This window comes from Hylaeus volcanicus, unplaced genomic scaffold (assembly GCF_026283585.1).
Source record: "Hylaeus volcanicus isolate JK05 unplaced genomic scaffold, UHH_iyHylVolc1.0_haploid 12221, whole genome shotgun sequence".
Taxonomy (NCBI): domain Eukaryota; kingdom Metazoa; phylum Arthropoda; class Insecta; order Hymenoptera; family Colletidae; genus Hylaeus; species Hylaeus volcanicus.
In genome coordinates, this window is record NW_026533163.1 from 408,340 (window position 1) to 433,708 (window position 25,369).

The following is a 25,369-nucleotide window of genomic DNA, read 5'->3' on the forward strand; positions in this document are numbered from 1 at the left end:
TATTCTTGTTTATATTCTTGTGTATATTCTTTTTTAAATTCTTGTTTATATTCTTTTTTAGATTCTTTTTTATATTCTTGTTTATATTCCTGTGTATATTCTTTTTTAAATTCTTGTTTATATTCTTTTTTAGATTCTTGTTTATACTCCTTTTTATATTTTTTTTAGATTCTTTTTTAGATTCTTCTTTAGATTCTTCTTTAGGTTCTTCTTAAGATTCTCTTTTATATTCCTTTTTGTATTTTTTTAGATTCTTGTTTAGATTCATTTTTACATTATTGTTTATATTCTTGTGTATATTCTTTCTTAAAATTCTTTTTTAGATTCTTCTTTATATTCTTCTTTAGATTCTTTTTTGAATTCTTTTTTATATTCTTTTTTATATTCTTTTTTAGATTCTTGTTTGTATTCTTGTGTATATTTTTGGTTATATTCATGTTTATATTCTTGTTTATATTCTTTTTTATATCCTTGTTTATATTCTTCTTTATATTCTTTTTTAGATAATTTTTGGAATGAATGCAAATGTGTCATTTTCACGAGAAAATAAAATAAAAATCGTTTTTAATTTTCTGTATTTATACAATTCAATAAACAATCATCTTACAATGTCTTCAACAAAAAACAATGGGAAATTGGCAAACACAAAAAAAGTTTCACAATTACTCCTTTCCTGTCATTCTTCTTTTATAAAAAGATTTCTTTCAAACCAATTTGAAAAAGAAATTGAAAAAGACCAAGGAGCAACAATGTGCACGCAACGACGTGGGAAAAATACTTTGTTCATTCAGCCTGGAGCTGCAACAGGTCACAGTGCGGAACAATCTTATGCATATTCTAGACCAATTGATATAAAAACATGTAGTGGTATTTTCGCTTTAGCAGGACTTCGATTATATTTTCTTGTTATTCAACACATTGATAAAGACGATGAATTGATTCGAATGATGCGTGAAACGTGTTCCAGCAATGTATCCTGCAGTTTGAAACCAAATAAAGAGTCTTCTTTGCTCAATAAAGTCATGCCACAAGCTGACTTTGTGTATTGTATTAAATTATGCAATAAAAATGTCGTTCGATGTTTCTGTGGATACGATATGCGTTTACTTTTGTTCTCGGCCAAAATTTTACTTAAACTTATTTACCTTCAATGTATAGATGTGGATAAAAATGGTGCTGCAATTTCGTTTGTTATTTTAAAGTAAGCTTTTCGAAAGAGAAAAAAAAACATTTTTTTGATGACAGTGCGTGCACACGTGTTTTTAATTAGAATTTTCAAGGAAATGGGCCAGAGTACAACAAAAACAAGTTTAGAGTCAATACGAACCACATCCTTCATATGTGTTCGATTAATGGCAGCTTTGTTAACACAGACATCGAGTTCTCAATGGTTTTTACGTGCAGTTAAAGCCGATTCGAAAAGTGGAGCTAGAACGTTTCATTCGGTACTTTTATCTCAAATTCGAGTAGCATTAGAAGACACTCGAACACGCATTCCAGCTCTTCAATTATTTAAACATATTCTGTTATTACGGGACAAAAACAATGTGTTACAAGAACCTGAAAATTGTGCTTTAATTTATCAGTGTGTTGATGAAGTAGGAATAATTTTAGTTCAGTCGACAGCGGGAGTTACAAAATTAATCAATTTATGCAGTAGTGTGTATGTTGATTTTTTATTAAATTATCCTATGGCGGAGCGTATTCAAAAAAAACGTATCAATTTTCTCGTCTCGAATCTTAATCATCATTTGTACCAAAGCCGCCAAGCAGTGCTTTCAACCCTTTATAATTTGGTTGTACGTTTTTCGTTTTTCACAAAGCATCCATTATTTCATTTGAAAACAGAATCGTTTATCCCCACATACACTGAATTCACAATTCACGTCTCCCTTAACCTTAGCATTACTCTTACGCTTGACAAAAGAAGAGCATTATGAAACACGCTTTGTGGTGAAAGCTGTTTTAAAAAAAATTATTCAAACAGGGTTTCCTAAAACTTTCCCAGTAGAGTTAACACGTATCGTCGATAGGTAAGAAACAATTCTCAATTTTGATAGCACTTTATCTTTTTTTTTGTAAAATTCCTAGTGCGCTTTGCTCAAATAATAACAAGATTTTATCTTGTGTCTTTATGGAGTATTTACAAGTTGCTGTAACGTGTGTCACAACACATTTAGCTTTACAGCATCTATCCATTTATTTGGAGCCTACTTTGAGAGTTTTAACTTTTTTTTTTCCTTCCTGGTTTCAAACGACTCCAAATCCAATTCTAAAAGAACAATCACTTGATTCACAAGAAGATTGGAAATTGTGTTTTACATTTTTACGTTTTTTTGAACACTTCCTTTGGTTGCATACAAGCTGTTTGTATGAGTTGCTTAAAGGCAATTCTTCGTCTGAAACGTTTCAAAAACTTTGGGTTTTTTGTGTAACGTCCTGTTCAACGCATAGTCATGTGTGGATTCGTATAGGAGTGTTGCGCCTGATAACAATGGTGATTCAACGCACTGACTTTTTAAAAGCACATGAATCATCGTTTCTTTTCTCTTCCGAATTACTAACGGAATTGTGTAGCATAACTAAAAGGAAAAACTCAGAAGTCATAACTCATGTCAGTCCATTATCAGTTTTACTGTGGAATTATGTGAATTGGTCTCAAGATGCGCAAGCCGAGCAATTAGGTCTTTTTTGTGAAACTCTTGTTTGCGGTATTACAACTTTGTGTGTTGCGCTCTTCACAACGTCCTATTCTTTCAACGACATTGAAACAAAAAAAAACCACACTTGCAATGATTTGATTGCTTTAGGTAACACAATCTTGGTCTTTTCTCTTTGATTTCATTTAAGTTTTTTGTATTTTTGTCACGTTCAAGATACTGAAAAAAATGCCTTGAAAAAGCATCAATTGAAGGAAAACGAACCAAGACGTTCATGCAGTCACCCGAAAGAGGTGATTGAAACAGTGTCTTGTTGCCAAAATAATGAGAGTAATGCAAACATGACCATGACTTTGTCGAGTTTAGAAGAACAAAACTGTCCTGCGCTTTGTGAAAAAGATGTTGAGTCGCAGGACGATTTGTGTGAAACCGCGTTAGAGAATGAAACGATTTTAAATGCTGCCGAAAACGTTTCAGAATCTTTACTTCAATGTGCTACTGAAATGGAACCTTCAGTAGACACCTTTTTAAAAAAAAATGTATCTGTTTCTTTGGAAATTAATGAACAACATGTTGTTCAAGTACTAAACATTTCTAAAATACGTTGGACAATAGGAAAATTAATGTGGTCAATAAAATATGGAACTGGGAAAATACAATCCCACGTTGTTCGAATTTGTTTATCTTTATCTTTATTAAAAGGAATTGTAACACAATTACCGTATCAAGTCTTCTCGTTCCCTAGTACGAAAAGCATATTCGAGTCAATACTTGAAGCTGTCTATATTTGTTCGTCTTTATTACGTCATAAAAACCATTTTCCACTTTTAAAAACATTCGATATCAATGAAGTTGCGGTAGCTGCTCAAACAAAGTACCATGACTTTCCGAAATCTCTCACTGGTCTTGTGGCAAATTTTGGTGACGCAACCATGCAACAAATGGAAATGTTTATGGATCAAAAAAATATGTCCTTAATCTTTTTTAATTCATTACAAAAAATACAAAAGGTAAAAAATTTTTTTTTCAAAATAGAATATGAATAATTTTTTTTCGAAATGTTTCTCGCAGATTGTTGGAAAACGTCGACATGAAAGAAAAGTAACATTAAAACGTCTTAAAGCATTAGATCCTCAAAAAGCAGCTTTAAGGAAAATACGACATCACCAGAAAAAGAAAAACAAAAGACGCAGAAGCCTTTAATGTATTTTTTCTCCTTGTTCAAAAAATGCATCCTTCTACCTACTGCCGACATTCCAAACTTAAAACTTATATGAAAACATGAATTTCTTTCACATGGATACAAACATGAGAAAAAAAAGAATAACATGTTGTTTTTTCAAAAACAATAACTGACGTCATCCTTCAAACTCATCTTACTGTTAAAATAAAACAGCCCCATTCTTTCCTTTAGCAAAAAACAATTGATTTTTCTTTTCCTAAACAAGTTCATTAAGAGTAACACATTTTGTGAAAACAATAAAAAACACTCTTATACTATCAAGTAGCCAAAAATTAAAACTCCACGTAAACTTTAACCGTTGAAATGTCTACTTGCTGCTCTCGACAATTACGAGATTCGGTGCTAAAAATCGTGCAATGGTATTAAAAAAACATACTTTTCCTTTTTTTAATAAACTACGGTGTCTCCTATTATACATAATATTCTAACCATTCGTACAAGAATTATTAAAAGAAAAAAAAGCAGTTAACTGTTTAAAGTCAAACGTGTATGTTAGTTTGTATGCATAGTCTTCTCATAGCGTTAAATGAAAAAAAGTATGAATGCTTCCTTTATTGTGACACTTTCTGTATTAAAAAATACCATCTTTTACTAACGCCTTTTTTTTGCGGGGGATTCGCAAAAATAAAAAAAAAAGCGACGCTTTTTCTCTTTATCATAAACACACATACGGCAAGTAAAGCGTTATTTTAGACGAAGATCAACTTAAACCTTGTTAAAATATTTTTTTGTACTGGTGAAATCTAAAAAAAAAAACACATCCCATTTTTTAAAACAAAAAGTATAGATGCAAAAGATTAAGAATCTTTTATACGACATTTTTATTCTTCACAAAGTGCTTTGTGAGTTTTTCTCTAGTAAACCGCTCTCGTGATCAAACTTATCCAATTCCAGTCCCAACGTTGTGACCCAAATACAGCAGACTACAGTCCTAATTAAGGAGGGAACACCTAGGAAAGCTGATTTAATTTAAGGAATTCTTTAGTATGACATTCATTTGATTTCTAGAATTAAGTCATAAGCTTATTATGGATAATTCAACTGAAAATCAAGCATTGAGTGCCAAAGAAATGCAAGATGCGAGTGAAATGGGAAATAATGCATCCAATGATGAAGCACCTCCATCCAACACATTTTTACACAACAAGAAACGACTTGTTGAATCTTCTTCAGAATTCGCGGAAAACAAAAAATCGCGAACGGAGAATGTTGAACAAAATGTTCAAGATGAAAATCGAAACCCACTGACAGAGAAGGAGCTTCTATTAGCCCTTAAAAACCAAATAGAGTATTACTTTTCTGATGACAACTTACGTCGTGATTATTTTTTCAATACAAAACTTACGGAAAATCAAGAAGTAAAAAAAAATTTTGTTATAATGAAAACAAAAATATTTTTATAGAATTGGCTTGCCGTCAAATATATTTTGAGTTGTCGGAAAATAATGAAGCTCAATGCTACACAGGAAAATATTGAGGAAGCTCTTGTCACTTCTGATTTAGATACAAAACTTGATGAAAAGGTAACACGCTAAGTGTTTTGTGTTCCGTCATTTTGTTTAGAAAAGAAATTTGCTTTGATCAGAACAATCTTTGGATTCGTCGAACGTCACCTGTGCCCTCTTTAGATCCTGATGTTGTTTCTAATAGAAAAAATGATTTTTCGAAGAACCAACAATGTAAAAAAGCTCAAGGCTGCCCTACAAGTGTTCAAAATATTCATCAACTTGGGTTTGTATCTTCTTAGTTGAAATTCGCGTCTTACTGCTATGTTGTCTTATAATAGCTGCTTCTTAAAAATTCAAAATATACCAAAAGATGTCAATTGGCTTCCTGTTAAAAAGGCTCTACAAGAAAAGTTAAAAGAGGTCATCTACTTTATTTTCTCGTTTGACCAATATTTTTTTTTTGGTTTTTTAGACAAAACTCAAACATGTTTCCAAAGTTACTCCAAATGGTGAAGCCTACGCAGTATGCCGTCCGTTCCCAAATGATGTTGAATTTTTTTCTGAGCTCAAAACTATTGATGTGAATGGACAAACCGTGGCCGTTGGGCTTGTACACGATCTTAATCTTGTATCCGAAATTCTTGCAAATCATGTTCCAAAAGGACTTGTTCGTGATAGAGTTAAAGATTTACAAAAATTGAAAGTAATTTTTTCTTTTATTTTCCTCTTCTCCTTTTCAACTACTCTATCCATAGGCTTCAATCGCTTCGACACCTCTCAGTTTAGGTGGAACTCGTTTCGAAAACGTGGAACATCTCCGAAAGTGTTATAAAGAACTTCTTGATACGTCTCCCTTGGGTGAATGTCTTAAACCTCAAGCTTTCACTGTTGTAAGTCATACATCCAGTATTACAAAAGAAACCATAATTTATTGCATGTTAAAGATTCGAGCGATTCTCAATTATCACCCTAATGCCGCTAAAAAGCTTCATCAAATTAAGAGTATTAAGGTCGACTTAAGACAGGACGTCCCATCAACACCTGATAGCAAACCGACAAAATGTTTTTTTATTGTTCGCGAAGATGATTCATGCGAGGTATTAAAAAAAACCCTTTTTTTTTTTTTATTTTTATTTCAGGATGTATCTATGGTGAAATGCATTACCGAAATGATGAAAAATCCGCCTCGTGCACATGACACAGAAGAAAAAAAAGATGTGCAGGTTAAAGCTGATACTGAAGATACTGCTACGAGCATTGTATGAGGAACTATTTTTTGAAAATAATTCCAGCACTATATTTTTAATTTTAACATTACCGGTTCACACATTTATTCTAGTTCTATACAAAAGTTTCATGATGACGTTTTTTATTAACCCTTTGTTTTTCGTTAATGCCAGTAATATAGGTACCTAGTTCTAGTCAATGGCCACTACCATTGACTTAGTTAACACGTTTTTTCTTTTGAAAACATATTAGATAACTACATGGTTATAAATATATGTGAACGAATTCTTCATTAAAAAAATGGCTTTGTAAGAACTTCCTACTATAGAAGTCATCACGTTAACTTGTTGACAATATGAAACGTTATTAGAAGATTCTAGTCTCAAAACTACAGTGTCAAAAAGAATGGTTAAGCAGTAGTTCGTTTTTTTTTGAGAAAGAGAGGCCGAAAAATACATATTCTGTTAGGAGAATTTTTTTTTAGGGGCGCTGCGCCATCCTGCGTCAACAGAAATCATTGCATTTGGTCTTCACGAGTACAAAGACAATTGGTGGCTTTCACATAATCACATTGGTGGTTTCATTGTTCCAGTAGTTGTTTAAAGTAATGTTTTCTGTAATAGTTTTTGTAGTCTATCCAAAAAACAAGTGAAATGACGGAATGGACTGGTTTAAGCAAAGAGAGAAAAAAGAAGTTCACATTTAGTCCTTTCACAATCACTCGAGCTGGGTGTGGATTGTATCATAGTATTGTCGTTGGGAAGCGTCGAGAGGCACCTCAGCTTTATGGATGGGGTCGAAATTATAATAACGTTTTAGCCTTAGGTCCTGATGTACCAGAGCGACATTATCCGACACCCATACCTTACTTTTCCAAAAATCACGTTTTTCAGGTAGCATGTGGACTCAATCATACAATGATTCTAATAAAATCCGTGAATCATTCCGGAGGTCGCGTGTACTCATGTGGATTGGGAAATAATGGAAGACTCGGTTTTTTTAAAACAGATAAAAGTATTGAAACAGAAGAACATGATTCGTGGTTCACATATAAACCCATTCGTGTTGGTTTTCCTAATAAAGAGAAAATCATTCGAATATCTTGTGGGAGTGATCACTCTCTTGCCATTTCACAACATGGTGAACTTTTCGCTTGGGGCGTAGGTCAATATGGCAATTTAGGCACTGGTAATACGAAAGATGTGACTTGTCCTGTTCAAATCACAGTGGGAAACAATAAATCGTTCGTTGTTCATTGTTCTGCTGGTGGCAAACATTCTCTAGCTTGCACCAATGACGGAAGATGTTATTCATGGGGTCACCCTGGAAATGGTCGATTAGGACTAGGTCATCTTCGTTCAGTTATTGTTCCCACACTAATCGAAGCGTCGTGTGATCGGGAAATCGTGTTTGTTTCAGCTGGCGAAGCTCATAGTGCATCAATAGATAAAGTGGGCATAGTTTATACCTGGGGTGCTGGTAGTTATGGTCGCTTAGGTCATGGGGATGATACGGATATGCATATACCTCGCAAAATAGAATCATTTGGTGGACAATCCATTGTTCAAGTAATACATGAATGTTTTGAAATCCCTCTAATGCTTTTCTTGTACAGGTTGCATGTGGAACGTTTCATACGATGGCGGTATCTCGTGATGGTAAATTATTCAGTTGGGGTTCCTCTTTAGCTATTGGTCTTGTCTCGGAAGGCGAAAATTCTTCTGTTTTGATTCCCAAAGCAGTTAATCATTCTGGTTTAATTTCCGTTTGTAATATTGCAGTTGGTACCTATCATACTATCGCTCTTACACAACTCGGTGATGTGTTTTGTTGGGGTGTCGGAGGTCAGTCGCGTTTAGGTCACGGTGACGACGCTAATCAAGTAAGACATTTTCATTTGGTAATGGGTTCCCAGTCTTATGTTTTGTTTGATATAAACGGGACTCATTGCTAAAAAAGCCGTTTCCGAAACATGTTGCTCATTTACGAAATAAAGCGTATCTTGATGATTTAAAAGAATGGTTCTTAGACGATCTGCAGAAAAGTAAAAATACTCATCCATTATACTTGGAAGCTATGAATTCGAAAAAAATTCAAACCATTTCTTGTGGGGAGGCGCACACAATGGTTCTTTTAATTCAAGGTGATGTGTGGGTGTGGGGTAGTAACAGTTATGGCCAATTAGGACTGGGGGACGCTCTACTTGAGGTAATAAAACATGTATTATCTTATTTTCGATACAATCTATTATCGTTTTGGCTGCAATAGGAAATAGTTTATGAACCAAATTTGTTGGAAGCATTCAAAGATCCGATCCGTCGCATTGCTTGTGGAAAATATCATTCATTGGCGTCTAACATACGAGGAGAACTGTACGTTTGGGGTTCCGGAGATTGTGGCCAATTAGGACTTGGAAGAGTTGTGGATGCAAGTGTTCCAACTGGAGTGTTACATATGACGTGTGTTTTCGATGTTTTTGGTGGAGAAGATTATAGCGCTTGTTTATCGTCTCCCAATTCGAACACTATAGAAGACAATTTTAGTAATAATATGCAAATTTTCACCGAAGCGGGGGATTTGTGGACCTGGGGAAGCTGTGAAACGGGTAAATTAGGGCACGAAGGATTTTCTTCTGGTTCGTGTCTTTCACCAAAAAAAGTAAAATTATCAGTTCCAATTTCAATGGTGTCATGTGGTAATTTTCGCGGTGTAGTATTGAATCCTCTTCCTTAGAATTTTTTTATTTGTTCAGGTGTAAACCATATGCTCGCTTGCTCTCCCGATGGAAAAGTTTTTGCGTGGGGAGCCGGCTATTATGGTCGGTTAGGCATTGGATCGTCTGCAAATTCTTCCATTCCCGTTGAGGTAAAAAAAAAAACATTCCATGTCGAAATTAAAAAAAAATTTAAAGTTGACATAGGGTGCTCTATCATCTTTTTAAAATAAATAATTCTTTTCTTGTTATTATTCTTGAACTTAATTTTTTGTTAATTTTGACTTTTTCTTTGAGGACTTTACAATTTTCTTTACCGTGTTCTTTAAAAAAATTTCTTTTCTTTGTAATAAATGTTAACGTTTCACTTTACACTTCAACAATGAAAAACCTTACACAATTACTTCACCAGAACTTATCATGTTTTTCTCTTAGTAAAAAAACAAAAAACTAAAACATTAAATTTTTTTTAGTGAAATGTTCTACTTCACAAAACTGTAAAAACAACAATTCTTTTGATTGTGTTTAATAAAAACGTATAATATATGACGTAATATTTGTAGGTTTCTTTACCCGATGACATTGTTATTGTTAGCGTTCAAGCAGGAGCTTTTCACTCTCTAGGATTAACCTCCGATGGTTTAATATATGCTTGGGGACGTGGTGAAGCTTTATGTTCAAACGAAAATTATTTGTTACCGCAACTTTTTACAAAGCTTGATAGCCAAGAGGGCCTCCCTCAATGTAAAATGATAGTAGTATGCAACAATCATACACTCGCAGTGATGTGTTCCGGCCAGGTAGGAGGCTAAGCCGAAACATTTCTATCAATGGAATCCACACTTTTGTGTTAGGTTTGGGTGTGGGGGGATAATAAAAATTATCAACTTTGTTGCGAAAACAAAAACTCTAGTTTTATTACATCACCTGAAGTCTTACACAATTTACCAAATGCCGTTGATTTCATTGCTACTGGACCCAATCATACAATCGCTAACTTATGGTATTCTTAGACTCTTTAAAGTGTCTGAAATCTTAATGTCTTTTTTATTCGATAGCACTAACGAAGTGTACGCATGGGGAAATAATAATTCAGGATGCCTTGGTATAGGCCTAACTAAAAAAAAATACTTTTTTCATCCAGAAGCTGTCTTAAGCAATTGGCGATCTGTTGCAGGGCCAAAGAAAACATTACAAAGCCTACCACCTATCGATAACATGGCTCTTGCGTCTTATGCGAATTCTAGTCTTCATGGTCAAGGCACCAACTCTGTGCATACTATGTGCAATGTTGAAAATACAATAACTTTCATTGATGTAATTTGAAATCCCTCTTCTTCAACATTGCGATTTTATCATGTTTATTCTTTTCTAGCCATTCGTAGCAGAAACCATGTCTTTTATCGAAAGTCTTGATTTTTCAAAGGATAGTTCGCTTTTATCCAGAGCTCAAAAATTATTAAAGAAAGAACCTCATTTTTGTACTTCACAAGAACTTGCGTTACGCGAAGTATGTTTAAATGAACTTGAGATACAATTTAAAACTGGTTTGTTTTTAATGTTTAGGACGATTTAATTAAAATCTTAGGACATCATTTTTCTACCATTTTAAAAATTTCGGAACAAGAAAAAATGATGTGTTCTATGGAGTACTTTGTAAAGCGTAAAGTATTTTAATCTTTTACTACAGATATTTAGAACACGCGTTCCGTTTTTTTATTTTTCTTTACAGTTAACACGCGTACTCATTAATCTTCCTTGTGAAACATCGAAAGGGCTAGTTAAAAATTCGTAAGAGCTTAGTCGCAATTCAAGTTGAGCAACGAAAACTTTTAATGTGAATTAATAGAATGCAAACACCGACTTTTATGATACAAAAGCTACCTATCATTCAACAATTGATGAATTATTTAGTCCTTCAACCCTCTTACCTCGTCTATTTGTCTCGTTGTATTAAACAAGATTTTGAAAGGGATATTCTTATAAAAATTGTCAAACAAGTAATATTATTTACTACCATTTAAACATTGTTCTAAAAAAAAGTATGTGTGTAGGTGTATTGGAATATAGAAGATCGACATATTAATGCAGTATTTCTTTCTTTATGTGCAGCGATTTGTACTGAGGAAGTCAATGTAGCACCCGATTTGCTACGTTTATTTTGCTCAGAAAATTCTAATTTCGTGCAACTTGCTAGCGCCTATGCCTTGAAAACATGTTATAACTCAGATTTTGGTCGCTTTTTTGTTGATCCCAGTTTCGAGGGGAGTCTAGCCGAGGCCTTGGATCAATTAAATGATACTTGCCTTGTTATGGATGAACAAATGCTAACTGAATTCGTTCCCGAATGCAACAATCAACAAGAAAAAATAAAAATCTTGTTTCAACGTTCTTTAGATGGAATTTATTCTGTTTTGTCAACTTTGTCTTCGTTGTTGACCCTTCCTTTAGGAATCAGTGCTTTAATGAAACATGCTTATAATGTTATAGTGGATCGTAATTTTTCTTTTGATGCGTATAGTGGTCGAAGAGCACAACAACAATACAGCCTATATTATCCTCTTGTGCGATTACTTTTACAGGGTATTGTATGTCGTTTTTTTATAGAGCCCTTCGAGTTTAACCGTAAGTAACATGTTAATGATTGTTTTTTTTTGACAAAGTTTGTTTCGTTTTCAAGAAATGTATTGTTTACAAAAATTTCAATCTAAATTTGCGGAAGTCAATTTTCGTACATTATCCGTTTTCATTAATTCAGCTTTTCAAAATAATTTATGTGAATTCACATATAACCATTTATTTCGTGAAATATTTCAAAGTATTTACTTGAAAAGCGTCACTATTTTGATACAAACACTTTCCTTTACCGTGGATGAATACATTCGTGCTGAGGTTATTGTTTTTGTTCAAAATTTGCTTTATTTTATGTTTTTTTGTGAACCTTGTCGTTTGAAATAAGATTCGTGAATGTTTAGTTTTTTTTTCTCCTCCAGAATACACTTTCTCTCTTCCTCATGCATTTTACTAGATCTCCCTATACCATAATCCTGCGTAATGATATTTTAGCAAATTTTATGAATTTACTAAAACGTTATGAAGCCCATCTTCAATTATCCGTGTATGACCCTGTTAGCGAATTAGTTAAGAAAATTAATTGGAATTTTTGAAATCTGTGATCTACGTTGTACTTTTTATTGCGTTTTAGCTGAAAGAAATATCTCATGATTCGACTCAAGTTTTCGATAAGGAAATGATTAAAATATTAGAAGAGAATACCTACCATCATAATATTGTGATTAATCGACGGTTTCTTCTAACGTTAGTTATTTCATTTTATTTTATATTGCCTTGCAAAGAGTAGCTTTCTTAGTGAAGGAAATGTTGTTTTTGACGGTTTAACTGGAGTTCCCGTACCACAAAAATTAGCTCCACGACAACAAGCTGCTACGCGTGTAAGTTTTCAGCGTTCTGTATATCTTTAGAGTCGCATTTGAAAAAAACGGAGGTACTTTTTCTTGTTGCGTGTACAACTACAGGATGGATATACTGTGATGTCTCTTGTTCATCGTTATGTACCAAGTGATCCTTTGGATCCCCGATCTGTGATTGAAAATTCATTAAAAGCCACGCCAACTATTTCAGCACAATGTTGGAGCAAACTTGGAGAAGAATTTTTTGTCTTACAAGAATTTTATACTCGCCAACAACCTCCTGATTTCATGACGGCACAAATGTTAGGAAAAGCGGCTAAGCATTGTGAGGATTTCGACGACCAAGCAGTGTCACTTGTGGAAATATGCAAATGGATGGCTGAAGGAATTAAAAAACGCTATCGGCATCATATGTATTTAACGCTTGTTCAAGTTGAGCGTTCGTCAACGCATTGTCTCCAAGCAAATCAGTGTTTAAAATTTTCTGTCATGTACATATAGAATCATGAAGATGTTATAAGTGAAACGGAGCGCCGTTTTCGAATGGAAACCCAGGAATATACTGCTGGCTTACAGGAAACAAGTCAATACATCAATACACTTTATATTGAACCAGAGATGAGGGAACGATTGCAGGTCTTCTTGTCATTATCCTTCCTTCACATGTTTATTAATATGTTTTTTTTCTGGGGGGGGGGCTATACTTAGAAAAGTAATATAACACCTTTTATTGATTCTTTACGAGTTTTATGCTCTCCTGAATCCGCTGATGAGGAAAATTCATCACCTTCCGTTACATTAGGACTCCACGAATTGCTACAATTTATGGTAGGTTGACTTGATGTAACGTTTTACACTTATTCCTTTTCAATAAAAGGTAGTCGTTCAGTGCACTATTGTGCCAAAAGAAGGATCGCATTACACAGTAACGTTTACGTATCATCAGAAAAAGGGATGGACCATACAGCTTTTTCAAGTGTTGAATGGAAACAATACTGAGTTGGATCATTTTGAAATCACAGATAATGAGTAAGATTACCACTTCAAACCTATTTACACTATGACACGATTGAAAAAAATGTACAAAGTTTTTTATGGAGAATTCGTTCATTAGATTAACTAACCTAACTAACCTTCCCCCTTTCTCGACAAAGTGTTTTGGAAAAAAGTAATTCTACTGTTACTTGCTACATGACATTTGTTTTTCCTTAGAGTCTTGATATTCCAAGTCGCCAACCTTCTCAATTTTTTAATGCATATTTCCGTCAAAAGTTCGAAAACTAAATTCCTAAAAACGTAAACATTTGTTGTTTCGTGGTATATATCATGAAAAAGTTTTCGCTTTCTACGTAACGCATGCTTGCAAGATCATACGAATGTCATTCATTAAATGAAAGATTCACTGCGACTTGATTTTTTTCTATCATGACATTCATCCGCATTGCGTGCACCAGTAACTTTTAAGCTATTTTTATATAAAAAAACAATAAAACCATTGTTTTCTTACTACAAACGCTAGCCATCTATCGATATGTCACAATTCTAACCAATTATACTTTGCAATACCAAAGCTAACGCTGTTATAAACGAAATACACTGTATTTTAGAGATTTCCATTCCATTCCAATATAGACAAAACTTTCAATTTACAGCTTTCAAGATTATAAATTTATATGATTGACTCAAATCCCTTTTTTTTATTAAAACTTTAATCATTTTTCTAAAACCCCATAAGTAACAATTATGTGAACAAGAATGTCATAATATTTTATTTTTACAAATTCATTTGACATTTAGAAAGCATAGTTTCCTTATAACAAGAACTTTAAACAATAAAAGCCTCATCATGGTGAGTTCTAGTTCTTAGCAACTTTATTAGAAACTTCTTTGAAACAATCTATTTTTCATGTTCTAGTAGGACTCAATTCAAAGACGACTAGTCAATACTTTATTTTATTTGTTCAACCAAAAATTTAACTACAAACAAATGCTTTTCAATGATATAACTTTATTTTATGTCCTTTTTATTTTGCTTGTCATAAAACAATGAATTTCTTAGAAGAGGATTAATTTCTTTAGACAAGATTTACTTATAGAATTGTTCCATTCAGCACACACTTGCACCGCATCCACATTGTTCACCACACTATTGATTTAATCGCTTAATGTTAAACAGAAAAAGTACTATGACTTTAAGACAATATTTGAAAACAGTATCCATTCTTATCAATAGCCACCAAATTAATTGAGAGAAATGTAAAGCGAGAGTTTTTTTTTTTAATTTCACGCAGACGTTTTAAGAGATGAAGATCTGAATTTATGATTACATGAAGGGTTTACGAAATTTGCTGAACCAGTGAAGCATGTACATGTATCTGGAGAGAAGGGTATTTTATGTTAAGGTTAGGAAAAATACCCTAAAAAAGATTATGGGAAACGGTATTGGAGTTGATGCTAGTGGAACATTAATTCGTCTGGCTTGGGTGTGTTGTAATGAAAAAGAAGAATTTGAATGCGACGCAGAGAATAAAATTTTTAGTAATAACTCCTCATGTTATGAACCAGGTGATTTAACAGTGTATTCTTCTTCTTGTTTAATTAAACCCAAAATAGTCTCTACTACATACGAAAAGCCATTTGTATGTACATGTAATTATAAACCATCCATACCTTTTTCTGAGAAGTGTCCTTATCAAAATAAAGAGCATCACACTGCATGGGAACAAGAACAACTAATTCATCAATTCTTGAAATCCTGTCCTTTATGGAGCATTCCGAAATCGTTTTGTTATTTAACACCAAATTCTTCTTTAGGAAAAGTTATTTGTTGTGTGATTTGTTGGGGGGACCTTCAAACTGCTTTACACTCTGTATGTTTTATTATTTTTATTGGAACTAAACAAAACACGTCCAACAACTTTCATTCTTTTTGCCTAGGCGAAACCTTTTGTATCGAAACATTGTCGAGAACTTAATCTTACAGGTTCTCGTGCAAAAGACTTCGAAAATATGCTGTTTTCAATCCTTCCGCAAGGATCCTTTTGTATCCACTATCAGCGAGAAATTAATTGTGTACTGAAAGCTATTGAATTTTTAGCTTGCCATGTTCCTGGTTCTTTATTTCGCTATGCCAAGTATCTTTTTCTTCTAAAAAACACTCCTTAGCACACTTATATGTGTTCACTAGAACGTATAAACCGTTAAACTCAATTCTTTCTGAGCTAAACCAATATGGTGCTGTGTAAGTTTTCACACTGTGATCATTACAATTCTAATACGTTTCTTGAGAGGGCACTGCCTACGTGGGGTGGGGGGATTTATTTTTTTATTTAGACCTTTAAAGAAAGCAGATTTCGATAACTTTTATCCGTATCTTTTAGTTAATCTCAAAGCTGGTGTCAGTTTCCATTTGGTGACTGGACATAATAATAGCATCCGTGTTGGTGGCTCAACGATCGGTGGAGCTACTTTAATGGGCTTACTTCGGTAATTTTTTTTTGCATTTTTCTAATAACTTTATAGGAATAATTAGGCTTCTTTGTAAAAATATACATTCACCTTTAGATGCTTTTTTGATGGCACAATCTGGGGACAATTCCTCTATAGATTTGCTTGTATGTTAGCGTTAAAAGTGAAAAACAATTTTTTTTTTTTTAGATTTCAGATATATATGGAGGAGATTATACAGCTGCTGGTTTAAAGGGAACTACAATAGCGTCGACATGTGGAAAACTACAAAATCTTAATAAATTCAATAAGAAAATACTTCCATTTAAAAACGGAACCATTCGCTGGACCCAAGCTCCCCATAACCATGGTAAAACATCTTATTATAAATTTTAAAATATGACATTTCAAATTATCTTGTTAGTGAGTCTTTCTATTCGTTTAATCAGCTAGCAACAAGTTATACACAATTGCCCAGGTGCCTAGTTTAAACCAATCCGTACCGAGCTCTTTACAGTGCAAACCAATCAATACTGAGTACTCATTTGGCGGTTCCAGAAAAATCGAGTACTATTTATCGTTATTTTCAATGTAGCTGTACTGATTTGTCTTATTGTTCGGATCCGTTATGCTGCTGTTGTGGTATACGGCGGTGGGAAAGGAATGCGACTTTGGAAACTGCAGCTGCTGCAGCCGGCATACTACTCAATCAAATGACGGTTGACATGTGTTCTCCGACATCTTCCCATTCGCCAACAGCGACTCCCTTATCCAGCTGCCCTACCGTAAATGAAAAAGACAAAAAACAAGACGACTCTTCAAGCATAATAAGTACAGTGAAGCATCAACGTCTAGATTACGATGTAGGTTATACACAACTTTTTTAAAAGAAAAAGAAACTTTGACATTATCAAGATTTTCGAAGCGGACATAGCTCGCTCCATTTGCACAATGACAACCTATAACGTAGCTCAATTAGCGTATTTCAATTCGGTTGTATACGGATGTAGTAGGTAATCATTATTATCAAACACTCCATCTTCCAAAAAGATTTTTGATGTTTTTTTTTTTCAAGAATTTTACTTGTTGGCTACTATTTAGACATGCCTGGATATCTTTCATCTGTACAACATTGCGTCGATTTCTGGTCGTCCGGGGCATGCCAAATCAATTTTTCTCGGTTCGTTTAAATTGCTTCTAAAAATAACAAACCATATATAGATTTCTCAGACTTGCACCTAGCTTAGGAGCCATCGGAGCATCACTCTGTCAACAAACGAATAAACCAGGATAGAGTATACACGGTAAATTTACAAATCAACTTAAAAATACTATCAAATTTTGATTCACTAGTATATTTGTTTTAAACTAAGTATTGTGTTCACCCATATTCCAAAAATGCGAAATAAACTTTTTTTTTCATGAAAAAAGTATGTTCAAATTAATTATTATTTTTAAAATGAAAATTGTTTGTTAATAAAGAAAACTGGACGGGTGTTGAAACTTGTCATTTATTTATTAAAAAAAATTACATAAAAAAAAAGTAATGAATTAATACAATTGAACGTTTCCCTTTCACAAAATACAAAGACGGTAGTCGAATTACTTAAATAGAAGTTTTCTATTATTGTATTATACAATGCACTTAACTTTTTGCATTTATTCTTTCTTGACATTATTTAATTTTTATTCCTCCACGTGTACTGATGATGTCATACAATGGTATAGACCTTCTCGAGCACTGAATCTTTCATATGTGCTTGCAGCTTATGAAGGTACAATTTTCACAAATACAATACCACCGTACGTGTCAAAAATTCAAGTTTATTGATTAACTCAGTTTTTTGTTCTGTATAAAGTTTTTTATCTGGAGTTGAAGGTATTTTTTATACGACAAAAAAAAAACTGTTTCTATTTGGCCTCCTTCCTTTTGCGTGCAGAAGTTGATTCGCTCAATTTATCAGATGATGATAACATTTCGTCAATTCAAAGTACTCATTGAAACAAAAGCTTTATGTTATAAAATGTATGATAGAAAAGGCAGACCGCATTAGTTTTCCATCTACTCCGTCGATCCGTAGTTATAGACATCCCAGCGAATTCCGCACAGTACACAAAAGTACAATGTCGCTTGTGTTACATTATTAAAAAGCATGTGTGAGATCTACTTATTTCAAATTTACTTTTTAGGAAAATTTTCGGTTTCGCCAACATCGTTTATAGAAACAAGTACATTCCAAATTTATTTTTATTACTTGTCATTCAAATGCTAAAGTGCCAAGTGAAAATTATTTCTTTTTTAGATTTAAAACAAAAAAACAAAAAATCCTCCGAGAATTTGAATTTAATTTCGGAAAATCAGGTTTATCATTTGTTACCACAGGATAGTAATCAAGTATTAATTTGAAAAAGAAAACTGAAAAGATTGTTACTATTTCTTGTTGCTTTTTAAATAGGTTTGGATATATGTACTTAAACGAGAAATTTCATCCATTCCTCTTATTTTTTATCAAGCGTTCAACTGTTTAAGTAATCATAGATTTACTTTAAATTTCTCTACCCTTTTTTTTAGTCTTTATCAGTTTATCCGGATACTTTAGTATTTTAGGATTAACAAAATGGAAATGGTATTTATTTTTTTGTACAGCTTTTTCTACCTTTACTCTAACTAACATTGTATGTTTCTTTTTCCTATCTGAAAGCTAACTTTGGTATTCATATTAGACTCTTTCTTCCCTTTTGCCATTTTACCCATATACGTTCATAAGCTTGTCTCTAATTATTGTTATTATACTGACCAACTTTTCCACAACACCTATAAGACTTCCCTTTAAAAATTTATCTTTATCATTCCAGAATCATTCCTTTGGTTGGATAGTCAATGTAATAATTTATTCTTTTGATTTGTCAGCTATAACATTTTTATGTTAATGTTATTTCCATTAGGTTTTTATGAGTGCCTTTATTCTTTTCAACATAATCTACAGTTTACTGTTATGCTTGGTTTCTGTATTTATCAATAAAAATTTGTTGTTAACATTTTACTCAAGTCATGAGGTGATGGTTAATTTCTTTTATTTATTAATCATGGTAACATCAGCTATCTTCTTATTTGCGAACTTGTGCAATAAAACTACTAAATCATCGGTGGTATGTTAGTATAATCAACAAGTAAAAAGATTTGTACTATTTCCGTGAATTGTCTATATCTAAGGTTTATTCATGCGTCATCAGCATTTTCACGTCTTATGTAACTCTCAGTTGCTTCGTATTTCTTTTCAATTTATCATTTTACCGCCCTAAACTTTTGCATTATGTTCCAACTATTGACGGTAGTATTGGTACACTTCAAATTCCACTTTCTCCTTCACTTTTTTTTCATCCTGTGTGTGGTATATTGTAAGTCATCATCAAACTCTTGTAGCATTTGTCTTAAACCTTTTTCATGTCAACACAGTACAGATATACGGTACATAAGCCTTGTTGTACTTCTACTCTTAGTAACGGTAAAAAAGCTCGATTGATTTGCAAGATGGTAACATTTAAAGGTTTCTTTTTGTTGCTGTATTTAGATGTTTAACACTGCAATACAACAGAAACATTTACCTTATACAATGACAGCGACTCCAGGTAAAAAATTTTTATATGTGAAAGAAAATATTATGTTAACAGCAACCCATTTTTTCAATTCTATAGCTCGTTCAATGTTTACTTATTCCTAGAAAACTGTCAGCAAAAAATACAATAGGAAAAAAAGGAAAAGAATAACAAAAAACACTCAAGACACCTTTTCTTTTTAGCATGAATTCTATTTATTTTAAATTTTGTTACACTGAATCTAATGTTACAAAGAAATATGTATTCAACAGGCCTTTGGCCGGCGTAAAAAATATTCCTGTCATAGTTGAAGCTGTGTCAACGTTACCACAGAATGAAAGAGCATTGATAAAGTCAGACGCGTTTGTGTTATAAGCTTTCATTATATGACTCATAGTATTCCCTTTGATTTAATAGAGTTTGTTTTTGGTGAATAGGTTCGATAATGACCAAACATTTTACATAATCGGATTCTCGGGCGATAGAATTTTATTACACGATCATTACACCAATATAGCATTCTGAAAATTTTTTTTTTGTTTATTCCTTAAAAAAAAAAAATGTTTTTATTTTTATACAAGTTGAAAATTTTTATTTCTTTTTACGAAAAGAGAAAACAGAAAAGTATGTCAGTTTTTATCTTAAAATAGAAATTTATTTTTTGTGTGTTTGGAAGTGTGACATTGTGTGGCTGGTCCATGAATTAACAGGAAGTTACCTACTTATACGACAGTGAACGTGTTTTATATTTATTTGAAAAGTGAAGAGTGCAAAACAAAAATGGCATCAATTAATGCGCCTCCGGTACCTAACCGTATGTAAGTTTTCAGTTGATATATCACGAAAAAATTCGAATCTAATTCATTTTTTTTTTGGGTTTTTTTGTGAAAAAGTCGTTACTCTCGTTTTTTTTGTAAAACCCATAATTTTTATTATTAAACTAAAAAAATGTTCTTTTTTTTGTGAAATAAAAAAAAAATTAAATGAATAACTTACGAAAAGACATTATGTTGTTTCTCGACTAGAATACAAATTTGAAATGCTCTAAATTTTTTTTGAAATTGTACTTACTTTATATAAGTGTATCAAAAGAAAAGGTATTAAAATTGTAAACATCTACTTATAGTTCTCTTTTTATGTAGGACACTGCAGTATTATACGAATCGGCGTAAAGGAGCTGCTCAGGGGCATTCTTTGCTGAAAAAAAAAAGTGATGCTTTGTCTGTTCGTTTTCGAAATATTATTAAAGAAATCATTCAGGTTAACAAGTCAGCTACGTTACGTGCATCAATTTTATTTGTTTCATGTTGTGCTTTCAGACAAAGCGTGAAATGGGAGATGATCTTCGAAATGCTGCGTTTGCGTCTGCGAAAGCGACGTACGCAGCTGGGGACTTCCGAACAAAAATTATAGAGAATGTGAAGCAACCATCTGTTACTCTTTTGTTACGAGAAGATAATGTTGCTAGTGTTAAGCTTCCTATTTTTACAATAACAAGAGATCCTAGCCTAGATGGTTATTAATTTTTCTTATAATTGCTTCAATACAATTAAATTGTCTTTTAGTGATGGGAAATATTGGTTGTGTTTCTGGAGGTCAAGTCATTAAAGCAGCAAGGGACCGTTATGTTGAAGCTTTGAATGCTTTGATTCGTTTAGCATCTTTACAGGTGAATTCATATAAAATTGGTTTCAATAAAAATAAAAACATCTTGTTTTTTAAAGACATCTTTTTTAAGTCTTGATGAAGAAATAAAAATGACGAATCGACGTGTCAATGCATTAAATAGTGTAAGTATAAATTTCTACAATACTATTCTTTCTTTTACATTAGTCTTTTTAAAATTATTTTGTTTTGTAATAGGTTGTTTTACCTCGTATTGACGCAGGTATAACATATATTACTCGAGAATTGGATGAAATGGAACGTGAAGAATTTTTTCGATTAAAAAAAATACAAGAAAAAAAGAAACGTAAAGCTGAGGCAGAACATCAAAAACAATTAACACTGACGGGTAACGCTAAGCACGAAATGCCGATCTCTATTTTAGATGACAAAGATGAGGATATTATTTTTTAATAGATAAAAAATTAATTGAATACAAATTCATTTTGATAAACATGCACACTTGAAAAAGATTAAAGCTTTAAATCTTCTGTGACTTGACTCACAGTCAATTATCTGATTAGCTGTGCTGTATTTTAAACTAAATTGCACATAAACTAATACGGCATTGTCGCCTTAGAAACTAGTGGTTTAAATACAATGGGCTTAGGCTATTTTTCAAAGTGTATTTTAAATCAGAATGATTCGCATTTAAAAAGTACAGGACATGGGATCAATGATTTTTTAGTAACTTCGTTAACGGGGTAGAGAATGAGCACATAAAGTTATTTGAAATCATAAAAATTCGGTAGAAATATTGAAATCGCCATTAAAGAAGGGCTTGAATTAATTGAAAAAGATCAACAAGAGAAAGGTTATTTAGGATTCAATAGTATGTCGTTATTTTTTTTTTTTCTACTCTAACGTACAATAAACATATTCTTTGTACTATAGAATGGAGAGTTTATGAACGAATAGCCCATCTAACAGCGATTGTTGGATTAAATGATTGGTCTCATGTAATGATTGATTTAGGTTTGAATGGTTGATAATTTTTTTTTCATGCTTTAGTTTTGTTTAAAAGCACTTGAAACACAATTTCCGGCTTCCAATCGAGTTGCTTTATTAAAATTGACAATTGAATGCTTACGTGAAAAGAAACCAGAAACGTTAGAAACGTTCATCAATGTCGTGGAAAAAAATAAAACAGATTTTGTAGGCACTTTTCAAAAAAAAATTCTTGTGTGTTTAATGACAATTTGTTAATTCGAATGTATAGGTTTTACGTAAACAAGCTATCATGTATTATTTTTCTATGGTCAAAACACAATTTTTTTTTGTACACATCATTTAATATTTATTTTTATAGAATCATAATGCCTCTTCGACAATCAATTTACTTCTAGAGTAATCTACTGAGTATTTCTGCGGACTTGTGCTAATAAGTTGGCTTGTTACCGCACTGTATGCTTTAGGCACTTGCTTGAATTTTCTCAGGATGTTGACGCTTGGATTTTATTAGCTCAATTATATATTTATCAATCATGGTATTTCTTTTTTTTTTTTAATTTTAATTAAAATATAGGAAATTTCATTTTGTGATGTAGTTATCCTCAAGCTATCTTTTGTTACGAAGAAGCTTTATTAAATAATGCAACTAACATTCTGACGTCTCTAACTGTAGCCGAGGTATACTATATGTTAACTTTGTAACAATTTTTTAAAGCACCCATAGAAAAGATTCAATTGACTTGACGATGAATTGAATGTTTTGTTTGAATGGTTTAGTTATCCGTGTCAATAAAACAATATGATAATGGACTTCGGTACTACTTTATAGCTTTACAACAACAACCAGACCAAATAAGAGGTCTTTGGGGTGTTGTGTGGGTAAGCCACTGTAACACTTGTTTTGTACTCTATTTCTAATGTCGTCTCAGACAATTCATACTCTATTGAATGATCCGTCTTACTCCAAAAATGTCAGTAAAAAACAAAAAAGTCATTTGCAAGAAGCGCAAGCATGTTGCGTCAAAACCTTGAAGCATCTTTATCAAGTGCAACTATTGACACAGTTTAACGATCGTTGTGAAAAATGGAATCACGTGTGTCTTGATGTTTTATGCGATATTAGTAACTAACGAATTGTATTAAGAAGTGTTATTTTTGAAATCACTTTTATTGGCGTTACATTTTTCATAAAGCTATTATACAAAAAGTGAGAAAATGAATTAATAGGTTGATCCAATTTTTGTTACAGAATTTTTTTAAAGTGAATGGTAACGTTTCTATTTTCCATTTCGTTTTCTTTAGAAAATGTTAAACATTAAGTGTTCTTTAAAGTCTACAATTATGTGGGTTTTTTTTTTAATACATGGATTATTTTGACTGAAGTGGTAAGTCGTACACTGTACAAAAGATTCCATGTACAGTAAGAAATATGTTGAACAAGACGAAAAGAAAGCATTCGTTGGAGTTTGTTACCAACCAAATTTTACATTACATTTAGCACGCAATAGTCCAAACAATTGGGTTTTTTGAAACGCAATTTTTATAGCGTAACACATCAGGAAAGTTAATTTTTTTTTTAGAATTTTTTAGACGTCTTTTTTGCACAACACTCACTCACCACACCTCATTGATTTATTTTGCTTCAATAGTCTATTTTAATGAAGGTCTAAAGAAATGAAAATTCATCATTGGAACACATTTTTGTGAACAACCAGTCAATCCTATGTTGTCATCAATCTTAACACGAGGGATTTAAATTTGAAAAAAAAATTGTGCATGGCAGGTAAGAATTTTCTCTTGTTTTTTGAGCAAATTTGATCAGTGTGTTATAAAGCAAGATTTTTTTCATGTTGATCGACGCTTCATGGTATTTTATGACAAAAATAACCCCTATTGTAGCTTAACAAACCGAAAAGTTAAATCAAAAAAAAATGAAATGCTTATAATTTATACTGTGTTCACACCACCCTTTCAATCCCGAATTCGGAAAACTGTTTAAATACTTTATCATTTTGGCAGAAGGAAAGAACATAAAGAGTAGTATACTCGATGCACCGTCGTATTATTTAAACAAAAGCATACGGAAAAAAAATCAAAAGCTATTGCGTTTTTTAAAATATATTTTTAAAAAACAATAACTCGACATGGATGTTTTTTGTCATTGAATTTTTGCTTTAAAACAGATATTTTATAAATGAAAGTTTAGATTAATTCTCGTTATAATAAAATAATAATAGTAAACGTTGCAACTTTTTTTATTAAGAAGGAAAAAAAGTTACACGATAACGCTATAAAACGCTTTCAGTATAAGTCCTTTATCAATAAATGCCTACCTTACAAAACTAGTAATTAGTTCTTGTACGTTTTCTCAACTACACCAAAAAAACAACTTAAACATATGTAGATTGTTTCTATAAATTACTGCAGGGTCAACAGCACTGCTATAAAAATTGTAAACAGCTGGTACAAAAAGCATCTTTTATACTTTCAAATACAAATTTATTTAGAAGAAAAAAAAAAATTAAATGGACGTGAAGAGTAAAACAGATGTTTCTACATTGTGACAGATTTTTTGTCGTTCTTTTATCTTGCTGATCAACTGTCTCAAGAAACTCATAGGAAATTCGCTATAACGAAACTATTTGTGATTTCCTTAACGTCCCATTAAACGACGTATTGATTTTCTTTTCAACTCTGTAAGACAAATCAATAGTACAATGTCCTTTTGTTATAAACTCATTGTTTACAAAACATAAAGCACAAAATGACTATTATGAATGTTTTTATGCAAAGAGAATACGTCCTAAATACTGCTTTCGTAACAACGACATTTCTTCAATAACCGGTCAATTCATCATCCAACTTGTAGCAACTTTTTGCATAGTGCCACATTGCCATGAAGGAGGCGCGGCTTTGGTATACTGCATCAATCCTACTCAAGTGGGCACGCCTTTCCTTCTTTGGTGAGCAGGCCTTTCCTTCTTTGC

The 25,369-nt window shown here is 32.5% G+C and overlaps 7 protein-coding genes across 28 annotated transcripts in view; all 7 read left to right on the plus strand.

The window, feature by feature from the left end:
• Nucleotides 1-4,211, plus strand: part of LOC128883401 (uncharacterized) — an 11,234-nt gene extending 7,023 nt beyond the window's left edge. The window contains exons 13-18 of the mRNA XM_054135713.1: nt 504-1,201; nt 1,271-1,799; nt 1,849-2,033; nt 2,092-2,810; nt 2,877-3,670; nt 3,732-4,211. Coding sequence (XP_053991688.1) covers nt 504-1,201; nt 1,271-1,799; nt 1,849-2,033; nt 2,092-2,810; nt 2,877-3,670; nt 3,732-3,863 — 3,057 coding nt within the window. The 3' untranslated portion in view covers nt 3,864-4,211. The remainder of the gene's footprint in view (nt 1-503; nt 1,202-1,270; nt 1,800-1,848; nt 2,034-2,091; nt 2,811-2,876; nt 3,671-3,731) is intronic.
• Nucleotides 4,212-4,345: 134 nt separating this feature from the next.
• On the plus strand, nt 4,346-6,906 carry LOC128883404 (uncharacterized). The gene is made up of 8 exons (XM_054135727.1): nt 4,346-5,261; nt 5,307-5,426; nt 5,489-5,634; nt 5,690-5,771; nt 5,824-6,054; nt 6,107-6,241; nt 6,296-6,448; nt 6,491-6,906. The coding sequence occupies exons 1-8, from the start codon at nt 4,932-4,934 to the stop codon at nt 6,614-6,616; spliced, it is 1,323 nt and encodes a 440-aa protein (XP_053991702.1). The 5' UTR covers nt 4,346-4,931; the 3' UTR covers nt 6,617-6,906.
• A 198-nt stretch (nt 6,907-7,104) lies between these two features.
• Nucleotides 7,105-14,075, plus strand: LOC128883402 (uncharacterized). 6 transcript variants are annotated; one of them, XM_054135714.1, is made up of 23 exons: nt 7,105-8,146; nt 8,194-8,460; nt 8,538-8,786; nt 8,847-9,273; nt 9,331-9,443; nt 9,855-10,091; nt 10,146-10,294; nt 10,350-10,608; nt 10,667-10,801; nt 10,858-10,959; nt 11,024-11,082; nt 11,141-11,291; nt 11,346-11,916; nt 11,972-12,183; nt 12,285-12,431; nt 12,497-12,609; nt 12,662-12,743; nt 12,828-13,154; nt 13,224-13,358; nt 13,431-13,550; nt 13,600-13,751; nt 13,837-13,890; nt 13,935-14,075. In XM_054135714.1, the coding sequence occupies exons 1-23, from the start codon at nt 7,232-7,234 to the stop codon at nt 14,020-14,022; spliced, it is 5,064 nt and encodes a 1,687-aa protein (XP_053991689.1). In that variant the 5' UTR covers nt 7,105-7,231; the 3' UTR covers nt 14,023-14,075. The 6 variants fall into 6 exon arrangements, 5 of the variants coding, with proteins under 5 accessions (XP_053991689.1, XP_053991691.1, XP_053991692.1 ...); XM_054135716.1 differs by having other exon boundaries at nt 13,669-13,751; XM_054135717.1 differs by having other exon boundaries at nt 13,811-13,890; nt 13,935-14,020.
• Nucleotides 14,076-15,085: 1,010 nt separating this feature from the next.
• On the plus strand, nt 15,086-17,661 carry LOC128883403 (uncharacterized). 6 transcript variants are annotated; one of them, XM_054135721.1, is made up of 12 exons: nt 15,086-15,592; nt 15,660-15,856; nt 15,910-15,963; nt 16,011-16,208; nt 16,255-16,336; nt 16,380-16,538; nt 16,648-16,706; nt 16,765-17,032; nt 17,085-17,182; nt 17,245-17,349; nt 17,400-17,473; nt 17,523-17,661. In XM_054135721.1, the coding sequence occupies exons 1-11, from the start codon at nt 15,086-15,088 to the stop codon at nt 17,461-17,463; spliced, it is 1,791 nt and encodes a 596-aa protein (XP_053991696.1). In that variant the 3' UTR covers nt 17,464-17,473; nt 17,523-17,661. The 6 variants fall into 6 exon arrangements, with proteins under 6 accessions (XP_053991696.1, XP_053991698.1, XP_053991695.1 ...); XM_054135723.1 differs by having other exon boundaries at nt 15,086-15,287; nt 15,336-15,592; nt 17,400-17,609; XM_054135720.1 differs by having other exon boundaries at nt 17,400-17,609.
• Nucleotides 17,662-17,768: 107 nt separating this feature from the next.
• LOC128883131 (uncharacterized) lies at nt 17,769-20,399 on the plus strand. 12 transcript variants are annotated; one of them, XR_008458747.1, is made up of 15 exons: nt 17,769-17,972; nt 18,029-18,048; nt 18,110-18,160; nt 18,205-18,288; nt 18,360-18,398; nt 18,473-18,564; nt 18,626-18,698; nt 18,742-18,845; nt 18,894-19,052; nt 19,116-19,319; nt 19,384-19,568; nt 19,627-19,675; nt 19,742-19,799; nt 19,866-20,119; nt 20,204-20,350. XR_008458747.1 is itself a non-coding variant. In XM_054135138.1 (15 exons), exons 1-15 carry the CDS (start codon nt 17,809-17,811, stop codon nt 20,230-20,232), a joined length of 1,248 nt encoding a protein of 415 aa, XP_053991113.1. In that variant the 5' UTR covers nt 17,769-17,808; the 3' UTR covers nt 20,233-20,397. The 12 variants fall into 12 exon arrangements, 11 of the variants coding, with proteins under 11 accessions (XP_053991113.1, XP_053991110.1, XP_053991111.1 ...); XM_054135138.1 differs by lacking the exon at nt 19,866-20,119 and having other exon boundaries at nt 19,116-19,226; nt 19,270-19,319; nt 19,404-19,568; nt 20,204-20,397; XM_054135139.1 differs by lacking the exon at nt 19,866-20,119 and having other exon boundaries at nt 17,799-17,891; nt 17,936-17,972; nt 20,204-20,393.
• Nucleotides 20,400-20,445: 46 nt separating this feature from the next.
• Nucleotides 20,446-21,939, plus strand: LOC128883559 (V-type proton ATPase subunit D-like). The gene is made up of 6 exons (XM_054136079.1): nt 20,446-20,584; nt 20,909-21,026; nt 21,086-21,281; nt 21,332-21,435; nt 21,491-21,556; nt 21,630-21,939. The coding sequence occupies exons 1-6, from the start codon at nt 20,547-20,549 to the stop codon at nt 21,843-21,845; spliced, it is 738 nt and encodes a 245-aa protein (XP_053992054.1). The 5' UTR covers nt 20,446-20,546; the 3' UTR covers nt 21,846-21,939.
• Nucleotides 21,940-21,989: 50 nt separating this feature from the next.
• Nucleotides 21,990-23,657, plus strand: LOC128883558 (ER membrane protein complex subunit 2-like). Its single transcript, XM_054136078.1, has 10 exons — nt 21,990-22,135; nt 22,184-22,263; nt 22,326-22,390; nt 22,443-22,586; nt 22,651-22,689; nt 22,741-22,778; nt 22,847-22,918; nt 22,979-23,060; nt 23,160-23,261; nt 23,312-23,657. Exons 1-10 carry the CDS (start codon nt 22,032-22,034, stop codon nt 23,510-23,512), a joined length of 927 nt encoding a protein of 308 aa, XP_053992053.1. The 5' UTR covers nt 21,990-22,031; the 3' UTR covers nt 23,513-23,657.
• The last annotated feature ends 1,712 nt before the right edge of the window (nt 23,658-25,369 follow it).

Bases quoted from the DNA above. Each gene is read 5' to 3' on its own strand.
- LOC128883404 (XM_054135727.1), top strand. From the start codon at position 4,932: ATGGATAATTCAACTGAAAATCAAGCATTGAGTGCCAAAGAAATGCAA. The intron at 5,427-5,488 runs GTAACACGCTAA...TGCTTTGATCAG, and splicing joins ATACAAAACTTGATGAAAAG to AACAATCTTTGGATTCGTCG. The intron at 6,449-6,490 runs GTATTAAAAAAA...TTTTTATTTCAG, and splicing joins GCGAAGATGATTCATGCGAG to GATGTATCTATGGTGAAATG.
- LOC128883402 (XM_054135714.1), top strand. From the start codon at position 7,232: ATGACGGAATGGACTGGTTTAAGCAAAGAGAGAAAAAAGAAGTTCACA. The intron at 8,787-8,846 runs GTAATAAAACAT...TGGCTGCAATAG, and splicing joins TGGGGGACGCTCTACTTGAG to GAAATAGTTTATGAACCAAA. The intron at 12,610-12,661 runs GTTAGTTATTTC...TAGCTTTCTTAG, and splicing joins AATCGACGGTTTCTTCTAAC to TGAAGGAAATGTTGTTTTTG.
- LOC128883403 (XM_054135721.1), top strand. From the start codon at position 15,086: ATGTACATGTATCTGGAGAGAAGGGTATTTTATGTTAAGGTTAGGAAA. The intron at 16,337-16,379 runs GTATGTTAGCGT...TTTTTTTTTTAG, and splicing joins ATTCCTCTATAGATTTGCTT to ATTTCAGATATATATGGAGG. The intron at 16,539-16,647 runs GGTAAAACATCT...ACAATTGCCCAG, and splicing joins CCCAAGCTCCCCATAACCAT to GTGCCTAGTTTAAACCAATC.
- LOC128883131 (XM_054135135.1), top strand. From the start codon at position 17,809: ATGCACTTAACTTTTTGCATTTATTCTTTCTTGACATTATTTAATTTT. The intron at 18,289-18,359 runs GTACAATGTCGC...TTTACTTTTTAG, and splicing joins ATTCCGCACAGTACACAAAA to GAAAATTTTCGGTTTCGCCA. The intron at 19,320-19,383 runs GTATGTTAGTAT...TCTATATCTAAG, and splicing joins AAACTACTAAATCATCGGTG to GTTTATTCATGCGTCATCAG.
- LOC128883559 (XM_054136079.1), top strand. From the start codon at position 20,547: ATGGCATCAATTAATGCGCCTCCGGTACCTAACCGTAT. The intron at 20,585-20,908 runs GTAAGTTTTCAG...CTTTTTATGTAG, and splicing joins CCTCCGGTACCTAACCGTAT to GACACTGCAGTATTATACGA. The intron at 21,557-21,629 runs GTAAGTATAAAT...GTTTTGTAATAG, and splicing joins GTGTCAATGCATTAAATAGT to GTTGTTTTACCTCGTATTGA.
- LOC128883558 (XM_054136078.1), top strand. From the start codon at position 22,032: ATGGGCTTAGGCTATTTTTCAAAGTGTATTTTAAATCAGAATGATTCG. The intron at 22,136-22,183 runs GTAGAGAATGAG...AAAATTCGGTAG, and splicing joins TTAGTAACTTCGTTAACGGG to AAATATTGAAATCGCCATTA. The intron at 23,262-23,311 runs GTAAGCCACTGT...ATGTCGTCTCAG, and splicing joins GTCTTTGGGGTGTTGTGTGG to ACAATTCATACTCTATTGAA.